We start from the raw sequence: 18,285 nt of genomic DNA on the forward strand, positions 1-18,285 counted from the left end.
CACACTGAAGGGACTATGTCTCCCGGCTGGCCTGGGAATGCCTCGGGATTCCCCCAGAAGAGCTGGAAGAAGTGGCCGGGGAGAGGAAAGTCTGGGCATCTCTGCTCAAGCTGCTGCCCCCGCGACCCAATCTCGGATAAGCGGAAGAGGATTGATGGATGGATGGATGGATAGTTACCTATGGGCATTTAGCACTTATGTGAAAATAGATTTGTTACTCTCAAAAGGAATGCGTCTTTATGAAAAAGAATAGTAACCTATGTTTCTGCACAATTTCATATTCTAAATGTAAAATGTCTATTTCACTTACAAAAACATATTACAGCAGCCTCTGGTTGTTTATATACCGTATAAAATATGTCAGGTACTGTGGTGTTGTATCATAAACTGGACTTAACACCACAAGACTGCAGGTTCAGTCCCACCCACTGTGTGTCCAGCGGGTCACTTAAATTATTTATGCTCAAATAAAAAAAAAAGCTTATGCAAACAATTGTAATGAATACTGATTATATTGGTCAGTTCAGATAAAGGAGTCATCTACATATATAATAACTAGGAAACAAGCAGACCTCTCCTCCCAAGATCAGGGATCTAGCCCCAGTAGTTTGCAAGTACCGGCAGGTTCTCCCTCACATGTGCTTGAAGTGCAGTGCTCTGGAGCTGCCATTATTCCTCTTACTTTCACTTAATTAGTTTTTGAAAATTGCTTCAATCACAGCACATATTGCTACTCAATTTTTCTTTCTGCCATGTCACCTTCTCAAGTAGTCTGCCTGCAAAGTGCGCCGAAAGAAAGACCCATACCCCATTAGCTTAGTGGAGGTTGCCGTTAGGCACTGGTGAAGCAAAAAATGTGTCTATCACACCATAAACTTTCGATTAAGGCCAAAATCAAGTTTCTAGCCCTAGTGATTTACAAGTAATTGCGTGGCAGATGGACACAACCCTTAGCATTTCATATATTTAGATTAAAATAAGTGAACATTTTCACACAAAGCCTCTATATATTCCAGCAATCCTAATGCTTTATCCAGAATTGTTTATAATGTTATGCTCCAGCTAAAGGATGATGCTCAAAGAACTTACACAGTCACAGTATAATCATGCAATATCCTGGAAAGTCCTTTTAACAGTGTATGTTTTCAGTTTTTAAATAATTAATGCAAAAAATAAACTTTTCAAATGCCTTCTACCCTGTAAAGAAATTGTAAGCGTCCAAGAAAACTTAATGTTTATTTATGTTTCCTTCAAGTTTCTTTTCTAAAACCTTTCAATGGAACACTTCACTTTAAAGAAGAACAAGATAAAATATGTATTCTGTTTCACGCAGCAAGGAAGCCACGCTTAACTTACAACATAAATGTTTCAGCTAACAGCAATTTACACTTTTGAAATGAATTAGAAAAATCTTGAATCTACAGCAGAACTAGCAAGCTGAGATTCAGTATGTACTGCATGCATGTGAAAGACAATTATCCAAACAAGTGTGAAAAATAGAAAATCAGCAGCTGCAACACAGTCTCTGTAGGTAACTGTAAAAATGATTTCCACAACTGAGCAAAACTAAACCTAAAAATAAGGAATGAGCCATTCAATTTCTGCAAGAAAGCTCATGAATGGTCATTCTACTTGTTAATTACACGACAGCAAACTTTTATACTTTGATGTTATTAATAAAAGTTGTTGTAGCTTATATATCTGTGTTTTGTAAGAGACTATCAAAACTGATTAAAATGATTTCATAATTGCAGTTTCTTTTTGTATTGTACTTACTCTTTTCACAAAAATGTTCACAAAAAGAGTTAAAATGAAATGGAAGTGATTAATTGTTTCATCTTCATGTTAATACAAAAATTACTAGTGACCAGCATAATCTGATGAGTGAGTAAGCATCATGTGTGCTTGTAGAATAACATACAATTAGCTCCTGAAGTTCTGCTCAGCTGAGCAGTACTAATATATGTAGTAATTTTCCTCACAATGGCATTTATCAGTTACTGTATGTTTTGTCTTCTGTTGACAGTATAATCCCTAAAATCTACAGTAAAATTCAGCTGACAAGCTGCTGCCTGGAAAAGGTTAAAAAGTGTTTAAATCTATTAAGTCTCTGAGTAATAGGTTTGAGGGACTATTGAGACAAAGGTGACTTGTTTTTTAAACTGTAGCTCCTTTGAAACCCTTTATATGAGCAGGACCGTCAACTTCACCAAATAAATAACACCTGAATTAAGGTAACGTGCAACCGCTAGATAAGAAGGCTCCTTGCAAAAGTGTTTTAACTAAGAAGTAAATATAATTTTATTGACATATACACTCCATTAATTGTACTGCAGTATCTTTTCTATGTCCACTAAAAGTTAACATTCAACAAGATTTTATCTGTTATTCATTATTAATGCAATTTTTGAAACTTGTTTATCATGGTGGGGAATTACAATGTTGTTGTTTTTTTTTTATATTTTATGATGAAATTAGCTATTCTATTACTTGATTGAATTAATGAATTTATGAGCACCCCACGATTTTATTTACTCACATATACTGTAACAACAAAAATTGTGGTTAAAGAAAAATATTTTTGCTTTTTAGTGCATTTATAACTAAAGTAAATAAAATCATTTAACTTAAAAAAATGGTATAGTTTATTTTTTAACTTTTTAGTCTTTTGAGCATTTTGCAAATGATTTTTCTTTAATAATTTTTCACGAACAGGAAGCTTCTTTAAAAGTACAGGTAAAATTCCATTATAAAGAATATCTTTACAACGAAATTTTCATTACAACAAAGTATTTTTATGGTCCCGACAGTTTCCCCATATGACGCGAGTCTATAGAAATCTCGTTACTATGAAGTACATTCTGCAAATACTTTCATTACAATGAAGTGCCCAAAAGACCTTGAAATGCCTGAATAAATCATCCACAGAGCAGTTCGTTCTGTGGCCGCAGCTCAGTTGTGCACAACGATCCCCGAAACAGAAACACTGTAATTTTTTTTTTTTCTTCATACTATTTTTTTTTTTGCCTTTTTTGTTTTCGGTGGTTTTCAGTGATACCTTCTGCTTATTGCTTATCAACACTGGAAAAACATCCATTGGAACTTAACTCATTGTCACCCTCCTATAGAAAAGGCAGACACGAAAAAACTTTAACAGTTCATATTAGAAAAAAATAACTTTACATATTTGCAGCTCTCGATTGCGGCAAAAAGAAAAAAGATGTTGCCAGTGAATTCGGAATTTCACCATCGACACTGTCAACTTTCTTGAAAGACCGAGCAAAAAAAGAAGAAAAATCTTGGGTTGCAAACGTATGTGAACTGCTGCATTTGAAGACGTCGAAAAAGCAGTTTTTATGTGGTTCAGTGATGTTCGTTCAAGAAACATTACTATTAATGTGGCACTCATTTAAGAAAATGCAATGTTTGTAAACTCTCTTGGGACCTCCCCCAACTAGACAGCACGACGAACAGCTTCCTGAAGTGTGGTCTACGCATCTGTGGATGACAGTTTATCCGTTGCCGGGGAAAACAGCAGGCTCACAGCTATGCTGTGTCTCTCCAGCAAAGCAAACAGAAAAGATCTTGATGGGTGGTGCAAGGTACATTGTAAATGCAGATAACAGGATTATTTGGTTATTGACCTGGCCACGATCCTGTCTGACTGCTGTGTCTGTTTATAGGAGAGTGGCAGACCCCACTACAATAAATAACTGTGCCGTTCCTGTTTCAAGCTGAATAAAGCTGGTTTTGCTAAAGTACTGAGACTAAGCCTCTTGCTTTGGGGTTCAAGACAAGGACTTATAGCTCGACCCTGATCTTTTATGATTTCCTTCAGTGGCGCTTCACTGAAGCGCTGTGAGCCTGCTGTTGCCCTGCCCCAGCAACGGACAAACAATCTTCCACAGACGCTGCAATCTCGCTTGGGGATGCACTTCAGCGTTCCAGTTGGGTCGGGAGTGGGGTGATCCCAGAAGAGTTCAGAAACCCCAAAATATGAAGAATAATGTTCGCGTTGAATTCCTCCCACTTAATTGCACGGCAGTGCTTCAGCCACTGGATTTGGGCATCATTTGCACCCTGAAAGTGTATTATGGCAAGGAAATGCTGAGAAAAATTCTCGTCAGCATAACTTGTAGGCAGGAGGAGATTAAAATTAATGCAAAGAAGCTATTGAAATGATTGCAAACGCCTGGACGCAAGTTAAAGAAAGCACTATAGTGACAAATACAGAATCTCATTACAACGAAATTTTCGTTAGAACAAAATATTTTTTAGGTCCCTGGGAGATTGTTGTAACGGAATTTTACCTGTATATTTTGGTATCTATTTTTCTGTTCAGACTCTTATGATATTAGCGCTCGGTCGCTGCAAAAAAAAAAACACCGATGACAGAACGGCAAGAGTAAACAAGTAAAGTTGGCATGCATATTTACCCACTCCACTCAATGGAAGAGGCAAGTGGGGGCAATCCAATGCGTCTCTCACTTGTATGCTCCTATATCTCACTATATTCTCTCTCTGCCATTGTTGTGTGTGCATTAATTGGAATTGCATGACCATTAATTATGGCGAAATTTTTTACGTAATCGCATCAGTTTTGACTGATCATTGTATTGTCATTGATACTGAACACGTATGCAGAATTTAAAGAAATTTGCTTTGCCAAAAAGTGGGTTTAAAATCAGCTGCAAGATTTGACCCAACAAACAAACGGACAGAGGAGTCAAGTTAAATAAAATCCTTTAAAAACTTCCCTTTGCTGGGCCAAGAGAAGCTGTAGATTTTTTAGGACCCTTTGAAACTTTCTGGATGATTTTACAATGCGCCCATTGAGTATTTTTTGGCAATGTGCCACCTCATCAAAAGTCCAAGTCAAAGTGAACTTTATTGTCATCTCAACCATATACAAGTATACAGATAGACGAAATTGCGAAGCTCAGGGTCCACAGTGTAACAACATGATGATAGTAAATTAAAAATAGAATAAAAATTTAAAAATTTTAAATTAAAACACAAACAAGACAAGACATTGTGCAAAGATAGGACACACAAGTAGCAGCAATATTGATGTGTAAGATATGTAATATAATAAATAAATAAATAATAAATAATAGATATAGATAATACAGAAATTATCAGTGTATGATAATAGTTGTTTAAGACGTGTGTAAACAATGACAGGTCAGAACGTTTCATAGCATAAGGATATCAAGAGTGTCAAAATCCTTAGAGGTCAGTATGAGATTTTCAGTTCTTTTCTACATGCACACTCATCTTAGCAGGATAGTGGTTTTCATGTATAAAAGTTCGGTTTTTAGTGGTGGTTGAGGCCGTGTGGGTCCCAGTGGGCAGCCTGGTGTTAAGGAGTCTAACAGCTTGGGGGTAAAAACTCTCCTGCAGCCTCGCAGATTTGGCTTTGATGCTGCAGTATCTTCTCTTGGATGGCAGAAGTGTGAAAAATCCATGTGAGGGGTGTAAGGGGTCCTGCACAATGCTGCAGGCCTTGCGGACACTGCGTTTGTAAAATATGTCCTGTAGTGAAGGGAGAGGCACCCCAATAATGTTCTCTGCTTCACTATCCTTTGCAGGCGCTTGTGGTCAGATATGTTGCAGTTGCCATACCAGACAGTGATGCAGCTGGTCAGGACACTCTCTATGGTGCCTCTGTAGAACATGGTGAGGATGGAAGGGGGAAGACGTGCTTGCTTCAGCCGCCTCAGGAAGTGTAGTCTCTGCAGGGCTTTCTTGATTAATGATGAGGTGTTATGTGTCAACGTAAGTTCCTCAGTTAAGTGCACTCCGAGGAACTTGGTACTCCTAACAATCTCTACATCTAAACTGTTGATGCTGAGCGGGATGTGGGCAGGACGTGAGTTTCTGAAGTCCTCATGAGAATATTCATTACTCTTTCAAGAAAAGGTCTGGTTCCTTTGGAGATTCAGTGAAGTTCCTGAGCATTTGTTACCCTACATTTATTTGCCAGCTGCCAGCAAATAATTACTTACATTTTTTGTTGGCATCTGGACTCTGATGGTAAGATCAAAATAATGGAGTTTTACACCAAAACGGCTTGCATATATTTATCCTCAGAGTCTAATTATCCCATTAATTGGGTAGTTTTAACTATGGGTCACTTTCTTTTTCACACAGAGACAACTGGTGTTGGACACTTTTGTTCAATAGATAAAGTTAAAAACTATATAATTTGTTCACTTAGGCACCCTTTACCTGATATTAGATAAACGTTTAAATTCTTGCCAATAGTTGAAGAAATCAGTAAAGGATACATACTATTTCACAACAATGTAAATAAATCTCAAGATGTCTATGTTATTTAAGGGTATTGTGAAAAGAAATTAACGTATGATTAGCGTAGCAATAAAAACAGCTTTGAAGAGCACCAATTTCACAAAAATGTGTCTTAATTGGAATTAAACAAGCTTTCCAGCTAATCATATTATTTGTATACATAACTTGCACTTTAAAATAATGGTAACTAAAGCATCCTGTAGATGAAGAGAACTTCTGAATGTACAACAATCGTGTAAGAGCTCAAAAGTACCAATGTTTCTAGAATCCTTGAAGATCCCAGTCTTTGACAAAGCAGACTGCTTCTATGTGAATCATGTAAATTATGATCATTATTATAAATAGGCAGCCTTAAAGCTTTGTTGGAATCTGCCTGATCTTTTACACTAATGTAAGGCCATCATTTAAATCTCTTTCTTTAACTGTATTGCAGACTTCTAAGTTTTCCAACCCATACATATCCAGAAAATAAAATACTATAATCAATACCAGAGTATTGTACCAAATGCACTTCTACCATGACCAGGAAATGGGTCAGCTTGTTCCAAAGACTTTTTTCTCTGTATTTAATAACCCACTTCAAAGTATTTCTTGTAGCTTAAGAAGTACAGATATCATACTAGATTTGCCTTAGTGATTGTTCATAAGTGTCCTACTGGCCCCCGATTCAAACCCATGCTAAAAGCAAATGATTCCTCTGTCAGACTTTAGAACTGAAACTCTTTCATTCTTTGAAATTGCATTGCTCATTTCTTATATTTTGAATTCATCAAGTTTTTACACCAATTCTTGTATCTGGTTCATAATTGGTTTGATTGAATTTACAAGATTACTTGTTTCAATATCAATATAATAATATTATATATAATACAAATGTATAAATATATGTTCTGCAAAGCTAGACTAACCTGAAAGTCATTCATGAGGCCATAACTGCATTTGTTGTTTTTACAGGAAGAAAAGTCATATCCCAATTTACAAGCTGCTTCTGTACAATTTGAAAATTTTCCCATACTGACTGTATCATTAAAGTTCCCAGTGGCATCACGTACAACACAAGAACCTGGAAGATAAAAGGAATGAAATGATTTCAGGATATGTCCACTAAGTACTTTAGTTCATAAACCCAGCTAATTATTACAAAAAAGGCAAATCTCAAACTTTTGTTCACATTTTAGGAATCAAAGGAAATTTTTATATGTTTGGTATGTTCTTTAATATTTAAAAAGACTTGAAAGGAAAATGGATTAGTTCTTTAATGATGATGGAGGTCAAAAAGATCCTGGGAATGTTTCTCATTCATATGCTGCTTCATCAAAATTCTATGAAAGTCATAACATCTCACGCTTGGACAGTGTGAAAGGGTAATTTTTGACAATACAGCCCTTTGAGGAAAGTATGTAAATATTCACACTTTGTTTTCTTTCCAATATTACATAATATAAGGAACTAATTAAAAAAACAAGGCAAAATAATGTTTGGCATAAGTGTATATGTTGTCCTTATTTCACATTAGGAACTGCACATAAACAAATCTAAACATATATGAACAAGGCATTCAAAACTAAAACAATTTCAAAAAATAAACAAACATGCAGTCTGAACAAAAGTAATGTAAATAGGACTGGCCAGAGTATTTATATTAGTACATCTTCAAATTAGCATAATCATTAAGGCATCTTGTATATTGAATTGTCTTAAAAAAATGAACATTAAGCTACAAATAATTTATTTTATAACCAATGGTTAGGACAAATGTGGCTAGCATTTCTCATAAATAACACCTGTCTTTCTTTAATATGTCAAATATTCCATTATAACACTAACAGATCTGTATTTTTGTTGCTGAATGTTGACACTAAAAACTACTGTATATTCACTACAAAAAAGAATCTTTTTATATAAAAAGCATGTGAGAGATCTGGGTGGAAATAAAAAGACTACATAATGTTTTGTATAAACATACAGAGTGAAGATCTAAAGATGTGGGCAAATTTGTTGATATCATTAGAGCTCATTGAAAAAGGCTATATGCCTTCAGAAAAGTTACAAAATGAAAAGCAGCTGTTCAATATATACCTCCATGGCTTTGATATGTCATCATCTAAAGTAAAGCAAGTGTGAAAAGAGATAAAGTTTTGCTTATTCCACAAAGATATTCTAAAATGGCCTGGACACATTTGCTGGTACACCTAGAAAAGATCATAATTAGTAGGTGATTTTTCAAACTAGCTCTTTTCTTTAATTACTATCACACATATACTATATTGCCAGAAGTATTGGGACACCCCTCTAAACTACTGAATTCAGGTGTTCCAATCACTTCAAAGTCCACAGGTGTATAAAATCAAGCAACTAGGCATGCAGACTGCTTCTACAAACATTTGTGAAAGAATTGGTCGCTCTCAGGAGCTCAGTGAATACAAGCATGGTACCATTTGTTATAGGATGCCACGAAGTCGATTTGTGAAATTTCCTCACTACTAAATATTCCACGATCAACTGGTATTATAACAAAGTGGAAGTAATCGGGAACAGCAGCAACTCAGCCATGAAGTGGTAGGCCACGTAAAATCACAGAGCAGGGACAGCACATAGTGCAGAAGTCGCCAACCTTCTGCAGAGTCAATAGCTACAGACTTCCAAAAGCTCAAGAACAGTGTGTAGAAAGCTTCATGGAATGGGTTTCCATGGCTAAGCAGCTGTATACAAGACTTATATCAGCAAGTGCAATGCAAAGCGTCGGATGCAATGGTGTAAAGCACACCGCCACTGGACTCTAGCGCAGTGGGGACGTGTCCTTTAGAGTGATGAATCACGCTTCTCTGTCTGGCAATATGATGGACGAGTCTAGGTTTGGCAGTTGCCAGGAGAACAGTACTTGCCTGACAGCCTTGTGCCAAGTGTAAAGTTTGGTGGTGGTGGAATTATGGCGTGGGGTTGTTTTTCAGGGAGTGGGACTTGGCCCCTTTGTTCCAGTGAAAGGAACTCTTAATGCTTCAGCATACAAAGCCATTTAGGACAATTTCATGCTCCCAAATTTGTGGGAACAGTTTGGGGATGACCCCTTCCTGTTCCAACATGACTGTACACCAGTGCACAAAGCAAGGTCTATAAAGAAATGAATGAGTGAGTTTGTTGTGGAGGAACTTGACTGGCCTGCACAGAGCCCTGACCTCAACCCGACAGAACACCTTTGGTAATGAATTAGAGTGGAGACTGTGAGCCAGGCCTTTTTGTCCTAAGTCAGTGCCTGACCTCACAAATGCTCTCCTGGAAGAATGGTCAAAAATTCCCATAAACGCACTCCTACACCTTGTGGAAAGCCTTCCCAGAAGAGCTGAAGCTGTTACAGCTACAAAGAGTGGGCCAACTCCAAATTAAAGCCTATGTATTAAGAATGTGATTTCACTAAAATTCATATGTCTAAAGGAAGGCGTCCAAATACTTTTGGCAATATAGTGTATCTACAATTGTGCAATCAGCCATTAAGCCTATTTAAATGGAGAGAAGTAGTCACTATGCTGTTTGGAGTGTGTCCCATTCTAAACATGGACCAGAGAAAGTAAAGGAGAGAACTGTCTGAGAAAATCACAAATAAAATTATAAACAAGCATGTTAAAGGCAAAAACTATAAGACCATCTTCATGTTCCTGTGACAACAATTGGAAATATTATTAAAAAGTTTATGGTCCATGAGACTGTAGCCAACCTCGCTGAATGACCCCAGAATGGGCATAATGATAATGAGAATGATACACCAAAAGCCAAGGACAACTTCCAAAGAGATGTAAGTTGAACTAAAAGGTTAAGAACCATGCGACAGTGGGCTTAATGGATGAGGACTCCACTGTTGAAAGAAAAACATTAAAAAGCCACACTGGAATTTGCTAAGATGCATATTGACAAGCCACAATGCTTCTGGGAAAATGTCCTTTGGATAGATCAGACAAAACTAGAGCTTTTCTGGGAGGTCACATCATCTCTATGACCACACGAAAAAAAAAAAGCTTTCAAAGAAAAGAACACCAAATTTACTGAGAAACATGGAGGACACTTGCTTATTTTTTGGGGACTGCTTTATTGTGTCTTGCACAGGAAACCTTGAGTTTGTGTAGGGAACAACAAAATCTCACAACTATCAAGGCATTCTAGAGCAAAACATACTGCACAGTGTCAGAAAGCTCTGTCTCAGTCACTGGTCATGGATCCTCCAACAGAATAAGAACAAAACATTTCAAACTAAACTATTCTGAAGTGGCCTTCTATAAGCCCCAATTTGAATCCTACTGAACATCTATGGAAAGAACTGAAAACTGCAGTCTGGAGACAGCATCCTTCAAACATGACACAGTTGGAGCAATTTGCTTAGGAAGAGAGTGGGCCAACCTACCTTTTGACAGGTGTAAAAGTTTCATTAAGAGCCATAGGGAATCACTTGTTTGCAGTAATTGCCTCTAAAGGTTGTGCAACAAAATATTAGGTTAAGGGTCTCATCATTTTTGTCCATGCAATTTTCAATTGCGTTATTATTTGAAATATTTTGTTGAATCAAAACTCAAAAAAAAGTGACTTTTGCTGAATAAAGTAAACAATAGGTGCCAATTACGTTTGTCTGTTTCAAGTTATTTTAGACACAACTGTGTGTTTTTCATTTTTTGTATGGGGTACCAACAAAGTTGTCAACACTTGTAGCTTAACATTTTTTCTAACTGCTTTTGCATGAACACACTATAGTCAAATAGACTGGAAATAGGTAACAATACAAAAAAAGAAGAAATATGAACAGAAAGTATAAAGATGAGGTGATGTACAGTGTGATGCCAGACAGTGAAACAGAACAGTACAAAGCCACAGAAAATTGTCAAACAGAAAAAGAAATATGCTATCTTCACTTGTTCACAGACATTTTTTTAATGAGGAAAAAATCATCTGTATTGAATATGTATGTTCTGGGGTCTCCTCCAGAGTTGCTCCCTAGCTATCTGTATCTAAGAATCGGATATACCTTACGGGCCCAGTGCAAGTCTGTTTCCTCTTTCCAAAACTGAAATTTAATATTAAAATGCACATATGTATTCACCACTTTGAATGAATAACATAAACATTGACGGACAGACATAGGTTTGGTGAATCTAAAAATCTTTACTTAAATTTACTGTTTTTATAATAATTTACAGTATTTGTGAAATACAGAAAATAATTTATATCAGTCATTAATTAAAATAGAAAAGGACAGTGAAAGAAGTGCTGTTCTAGATGCATTTATATTTGTTCAGATATGTTCATGTCATGTGAAATCCTAGATGCCATCTGGTGGTAAAAGTATATTACACTAAAAAAGAAAAAATAATAAGTAGGTGGGTAAAAGGCACCATGGTAGGTCAAAGACTCTGATTTGGGGTCTACTAGATGCTGTCCAATTAAGTAATGCATGACAGAGCATTACAAAGTGTGACGTATCTTGCAAAATGATGTCCATAAAAGCTACCTATTTCCAACCATCAATTTACCAGTTTACTAACTTTGTCTAACTCTGTGTTGCAGAGGCCAGGCATTACCTAAGCATAATCAAGCAATACACAGGAATTGCCAAACCATTCCATTGCAAAATACTGTGTGTGTGTGTATATATATATATACACATAATTACATTCACTCATACTAGGACAATCTAGTCATCAAGTATCAAGGAATCAAAAAATGCACTGACACCAGAAGGAACTGCAAAACCCATTCACACAGTGATTGGAAAAATGTTTTTAACTTAATTTCTTGGAGCTGCGATTTTGCACAAACATCCAACACACCACTAAGCTGTCCAGCAATCTAAGTTACACAAGACATTACAGGTAGTATAACATAAAGAACCTGCAGTTCCTCTTTGCACCTTATTGAGAAGGTAATTATTCTGAACAACACCAAAGACACAAATATACTATAAAACAGAAACACCTAAGTAATAAGAGGAACAGTTTTACCTGGGTCAATGTAAAGGCATGCAAGGATCTATTTTAAAACTGTTGCCTACTACATACATATGCTTGCTTCAGTTCAAGTAGTTTTGCTTTTGTTTCAGTTCAGTAGTTTTGTTAACAGAGCAGCAAAAGCAGGATGCACAAGGGAAATTTAGGTCATATGACCAAGCACGTCCTGCGCGCCTCCTGAATTGAAGTTGATGCTTTAGCCACAAATACTTCCATACAAAGAGAGAGAATATCAAATATCTGCTTAGTCAATTACTATTTTTTTTGTTGGCAACACTGAATGACAATGGCAAAGGTGCATATTTACTACTACTCCAACTCAGCTCCAGAGATCTATGTTCAGTTAACTGCCTGGGAAGGTGTCATTTTCTCATTCTTCACTTCAAACACAAGCAGGTTAAATGGCGATTCAAAATGGCCCTAAGTGAGTGACATAAAAGGTTTATTGGCATAATATCTGGAATGGTACCCATCTTGCATCTGATAGATAGATAGATAGATAGATAGATAGATAGATAGATAGATAGATAGATAGATAGATAGATAGATAGATAGATAGATAGATAGATAGATAGATAGATAGATAGATAGATAGATAGATAGATAGATACTTTATTAATCCCAAGGGGAAATTCACAAAATACAATTTACAACTGGAATATGCTGTAGTTCACTACAACCTTGAGATGGGCTCAGAAAATAAATGAGTGAATGACAGGTACACAGGAGTACTGAAATACTGTCCTGATACAATATTAAGTAACATTAAGCATGTTACTGTAATCCATGTGCAGGTCTTGCTGAGAAAGCTGGACTTGGGCTGGCTAAAACAATGTAAACAAAAAGTACTGTCATTACAGCAGGAACTAAACAGAATATAAGTTCTGGCACAATTTGGTTCAACAGTGGAAAATTAACATAAAACAAGATCATTATCTAATGTAATCTAACTTAATCTAATCTAATCACTTCATTTTAATTAAGGCAGAAACAATTAAGAGATATTTTAATAGGCTCAAAAGCAAACAAACTAGATAAAGTGGCCCTACAATGCTGCCTATACTTTTCATAGACAAAATATGCACATTGTAAAACAGGGGTGGGCAAAGTCAGTCCTGGAGGGCCGCAGTGGCTGTAGGTTTTTGTTCCAACCCAGTTGCCTAATTAGAAAACAATCCTTGCCAAAAGTTTAATTTCATGGCTTGTTAGTGCTTTAAATCTGCCATGTCAGGTCATTCTAATATCCTAGATTTTTTTTTCCTTTCTAAGGATATCACTCAAATGATTTGAAGTGTAAAACGGATGAGTAATTCTCAGTCCTTTACTTTTTTTCTCTTCACCTTCCTTACAAGTATTTAATTAATCCAAACAGGTGTAAATGGAAACAAACTAAATGGAGAAATGCTGGTTTCTTTTGTCATTTGCATCTTATTGCTAATAAGGAGAAATTAAAAACCAAAATACAGCTGTTTAAGACTAAAATAAGCAATAAGTGTTCAGAATCTTAATAAGCAAGACAATTAAAATGAAGCAGGAGTGTTACTTGAGCAATAAGGGCTTCTTATTAAGCAACTGGGTTGGAAAAAAGACCTGCAGCCACTGCGGACCTCCAGGAACGAATTTGCCCACCCATGGTATAAAACAAAGATACTGTAAAATCTGCATTGGAACAGCAATTAAAGCTTTCTTAGTCAAACCAATTTTTAGCACATTGAATAAAAATAGGTTACATTCCTGGAGAATGTAAACATGTTACAATTTTACTAACTGTGCTACCTGTCAAAGATGGGTTGAAATCTAAGTAATCAACGTAGACCTCAGCATTAACATTCGCACTGCACCATCTATTAGAATGTATTTTATAATGCAAGTAGTAATAAAATGCAGTGTTTGTGATGCATTGATGGAATGATAAATGCAATGCATACCTCTCTGTTATATGACATTTGGTATGGGATTCATTAAAGCAGCGCTACTATTTTTGATGTGCCATCTGTTGGAATGACAGAGGCATAGCAACTAAATGGACACACATAAAAAAACACTCATCCTTTAATTAAGATGGATTAGTGTAACCACTTCAGTACATTTACAGTGGGGTGATATGTAGCACATACCATGATAATGCCATTTCAGAAGACTTTGGTGTAAGGCAGCAGTGTACCTATTGTACATTAGTGAGATGGAAAGGGTATTAAATGAGTTATGGATATCATCAGTCTCGTTATGGTTTATTAGACCCAATAAAGCTGAATTTGATGGTGATCATACTTAACTGATAACACATTTTCTTTTTAAATTAGGCAGCAGCACACCATATATGATATGAAATCAATAAACAGTTTCAAATCTGTAACAAAGTTTTTAATTAAAGAACATATCAAATTCCAATAAACTCATAAGGGGAAATTGCAATGGATTACAATATAAAACAGTAAATGGGGATGCTCATCTAAATGCAATAGCTACTTACCTGCAGATACAGCAATCCCAAGATAAGTGATAGTCGTTATTAAAATGGCTAAGAGAGTTCCTTTTGGTATGGCTGACTGTGGATCCTGAGAGAGAAAGAAAATCTGTTGTAATGTATAGAAAATATGCAAACTTATACTGCTAATATTTTAAACCAGTACATAAAATATAATGTTTTCAATTGGCTATGCTTATAAAGTGTTAACAATACCTTTTAAAAATAAATATTTTAATAAAATGACTATAGCAATATTCAAAATGACAGTCCCTATGCAAAAAGCATTTCAATGCGTATATTTCCTTGTACTTGAACACTGTAAGAATTCATTTGGTAATACTTTCCAGGATCAGAGAAACAGCTATGCCAAAAGCCTCCAGACATTAATATGCCTACATCAGGGAATACCTCAAGTAACCCAGAAACTCTGCTAACTGGTTTGTAGCATGCCTGTATCTTTCTAAGGAAAATAAATATTTAGAAAATATGCACCAATGTGGAAATACTGAGATACAAAAAGAAAAAAACAAAACAAAAAACTATTGCATCTCATGCAAGACCCAAAATAAAAAGGAGACTACACCAACATTTGGCAAGCTCTGTCACTGTAAAAATGACTAGTGTTGGACCAGATCAGGGTGTGTATGGGATGACAAAATTTGTTACTGCTGACATTTAGTAATAAGCATCTGTTCTTTGCCAAAATTATTATTCTAGAAAAGTTTCATAGGAGGTTAGAGCCAATGTTGGCATCATCAGGAACAATGCAGAATCCAAACCTCGACAAAGTGCAATTCTCCTTCAAAGACATCTAATTAAACTAAAGGCTTCTTGGGTGAAAACTGAAACATTATGAGAAAACTACACATACATAAAAAGAATGTTAACGCTAACATGGCTAGTGCATGGGCCAAGACTTTAATTCAAGTCATTAGCATTTTGAAGCAGCATATGATGACTGTAAATAAACAAATGCACATTACTGATATACATTTATTTAAACTACAACAATAATACAATTAAATAAATCATCATCATATTTTTATATACAGTATATATACAGTATATATATATATATATATACAGTAAAAGTTTGGGCAACCTTGTTAATAGTCATTATTTTCCTGTATAAATCGTTGGTTGTTACGATAAAAAATGTCAGTTAAATATATCATATAGGAGACACACACAGTGATATTTGAGAAGTGAAATGAAGTTTATTGGATTTACAGAAAGTGTGCAATAATTGTTCAAACAAAATCAGGCAGGTGCATAAATTTGGGCACTGTTGTCATTTTATTAATTCTAAAACTTTTAGAACTAATTATTGGAACTCAAATTGGCTTGGTAAGCTCAGTGACCCCTGACCTACATACACAGGTGAATCCTATAATAAGAGTATTTAAAGGGGTCAATTGTAAGTTTCCTCCTCCTTTAATTTTCTCTGAAGAGTAGCAACATGGGGGTCACAAAACAACTCTCAAATGACCTGAAGACAAAGATTGTTCACCATCATGGTTTAGGGAAGGATACAGAAAGCTGTCCCAGAGATTTAAGCTGTCTGTTTCCACAGTTAGGAACATATTGAGGAAATGGAAGACCACAGGCTCAGTTCAAGTTAAGGCTCGAAGTGGCAGACCAAAAAAGATTTCGGATAGACAGAAGTTACGAATGGTGAGAACAGTCAGAGTCAACCCACAGACCAGCACCAAAGACCTACAACATCATCTTGCAGCAGATTGAGTCACTGTGCATCGTTCAACCATTGGCGACTTTACACAAGGAGATGCTGTATACGAGAGTGATGCAGAGGAAGCCTTTTCTCCGCCCACAGCACAAACAGAGCCGCTTGAGGTATGCTCGGGTATGCTCAAGCACATTTGGACAAGCCAGCTTCATTTTGGAATAAGGTGCTGTGGACAGATGAAACTAAAATTGAGTTATTTGGGCATAACAAGGGGCGTTATGCATGGAGGAAAAAGAACACAGCATTCCAAGAAAAACACCTGCTACCTACAGTAAAATATGGAGGTGGTTCCATCATGCTGTGGGGCTGTGTGGCCAGTGCAGGGACTGGGAATCTTGTCAAAGTTGAGGGACGCATGGATTCCACTCAGTATCAGCAGATTCTGGAGACCAATGTCCAGGAATCAGTGACAAAGCTGAAGCTGCGCCGGGCTGGATCTTTCAACAAGACAACAACCAAACACTGCTCAAAATCCACTAAGGCATTCATGCAGAGGAACAAGTACAACGTTCTGGAATGGCCATCTCAGTCCCCAGACCTGAATATAATTGAAAATCTGTGGTGTGAGTTAAAGAGAGCTGTCCATGCTCGGAAGCCATCAAACCTGAATGAACTAGAGATGTTTTGTAAAGAGGAATGGTCCAAAATACCTTCAACCACAATCCAGACTCTCATTGGAACCTACAGGAAGCGTTTAGAGGCTGTAATTTCTGCAAAAGGCGGATCTACTAAATATTGATTTCATTTCTTTTTTGTGGTGCCCAAATTTCTGCACCTGCCTGATTTTGTTTGAACAATTTTTGCACACTTTCTGTAAATCCAATAAACTTCACTTCACTTCTCAAATACCACTATGTGTGTCTCCTATATGATATATTTAACTGACATTTTTTATCGTAACAACCAACGATTTATACAGGAAAATAATGACTATTAACAAGGTTGCCCAAACTTTTGCATCCCACTGTATATATATATATATATCCCCTATATATATATATATCAAACTTACCGCAAGATCCCCTGAGATATTTGCCCCAGCAAGAATGCCTGTAGCAGCCGGGAAGAAAATTGCAAAGACAGAGAAGAAAGTTTCATCTCTGAAATCTGGTCCGAAGTTCTCAAACAATATTTCAGCTGTAAAAACCAAAAAAGAAACAGCATGTTAAAAAAGAAAAAAAAATACAGCTTATCAATAAAACTTCACCTCAATATTAACCATTGGATATTATATTGATTGGTATTCTAATTGATGACCATTAAAGAAAAAAAATATTCTGTGTAAATGGCACTTTATTATAATGTTTTACCTTTATAACCAAAGAATCCTTTGGGTTCCTTTGACTCCATAGGAATAAAGGTCCCAATAACAAAGTTAAAGATGGCAACCACCAAAATCACCAAAAGGACAAGCTGAGCCTTTAAAAGAAGAAAAGCAAAATGAACATTCATTAGATCAGCCACCTGATGAGTTTCGGATTACCAGAGTATAGATCTCTGCACTTTTCACAGGCTGCATGTCTTAAAGTGAAATGAACATCTCGTTTTGTTGCAGTAACTTTCAAAAGCATTTAAACCCTTCAAATGTTGCTGGATAATAAATTATACAAAAGATGCTCTTCTGGTGTCTCATTTATAAAATTTAGTGTGGATTACAAAGTGAAAATATACACCAAAAAAAACAGAAAAATGCACATCCCAAATAAAATCAGATTTCTAAATCCTGGCATACACACATTTCTACATAATTTACCCTTTACTGATCAATT

General features: G+C 36.1%; 1 protein-coding gene across 5 annotated transcripts in view; it reads right to left on the reverse strand.

Annotated features, from left to right (window-relative positions):
- Positions 1-18,285, reverse strand: part of slc12a2 (solute carrier family 12 member 2) — a 201,910-nt gene that overhangs the window by 62,203 nt on the left and 121,422 nt on the right. For all 5 annotated transcript variants that reach the window (XM_039759496.1, XM_039759494.1, XM_039759493.1 and 2 more), the window contains exons 7-10: positions 17,827-17,935; positions 17,529-17,653; positions 14,773-14,857; positions 7,221-7,375 (exon numbers count right to left, since the gene is read on the reverse strand). In XM_039759496.1, coding sequence (XP_039615430.1) covers positions 7,221-7,375; positions 14,773-14,857; positions 17,529-17,653; positions 17,827-17,935 — 474 coding nt within the window. The remainder of the gene's footprint in view (positions 1-7,220; positions 7,376-14,772; positions 14,858-17,528; positions 17,654-17,826; positions 17,936-18,285) is intronic.

This window comes from Polypterus senegalus, chromosome 7 (assembly GCF_016835505.1).
Source record: "Polypterus senegalus isolate Bchr_013 chromosome 7, ASM1683550v1, whole genome shotgun sequence".
NCBI lineage: Eukaryota > Metazoa > Chordata > Cladistia > Polypteriformes > Polypteridae > Polypterus > Polypterus senegalus.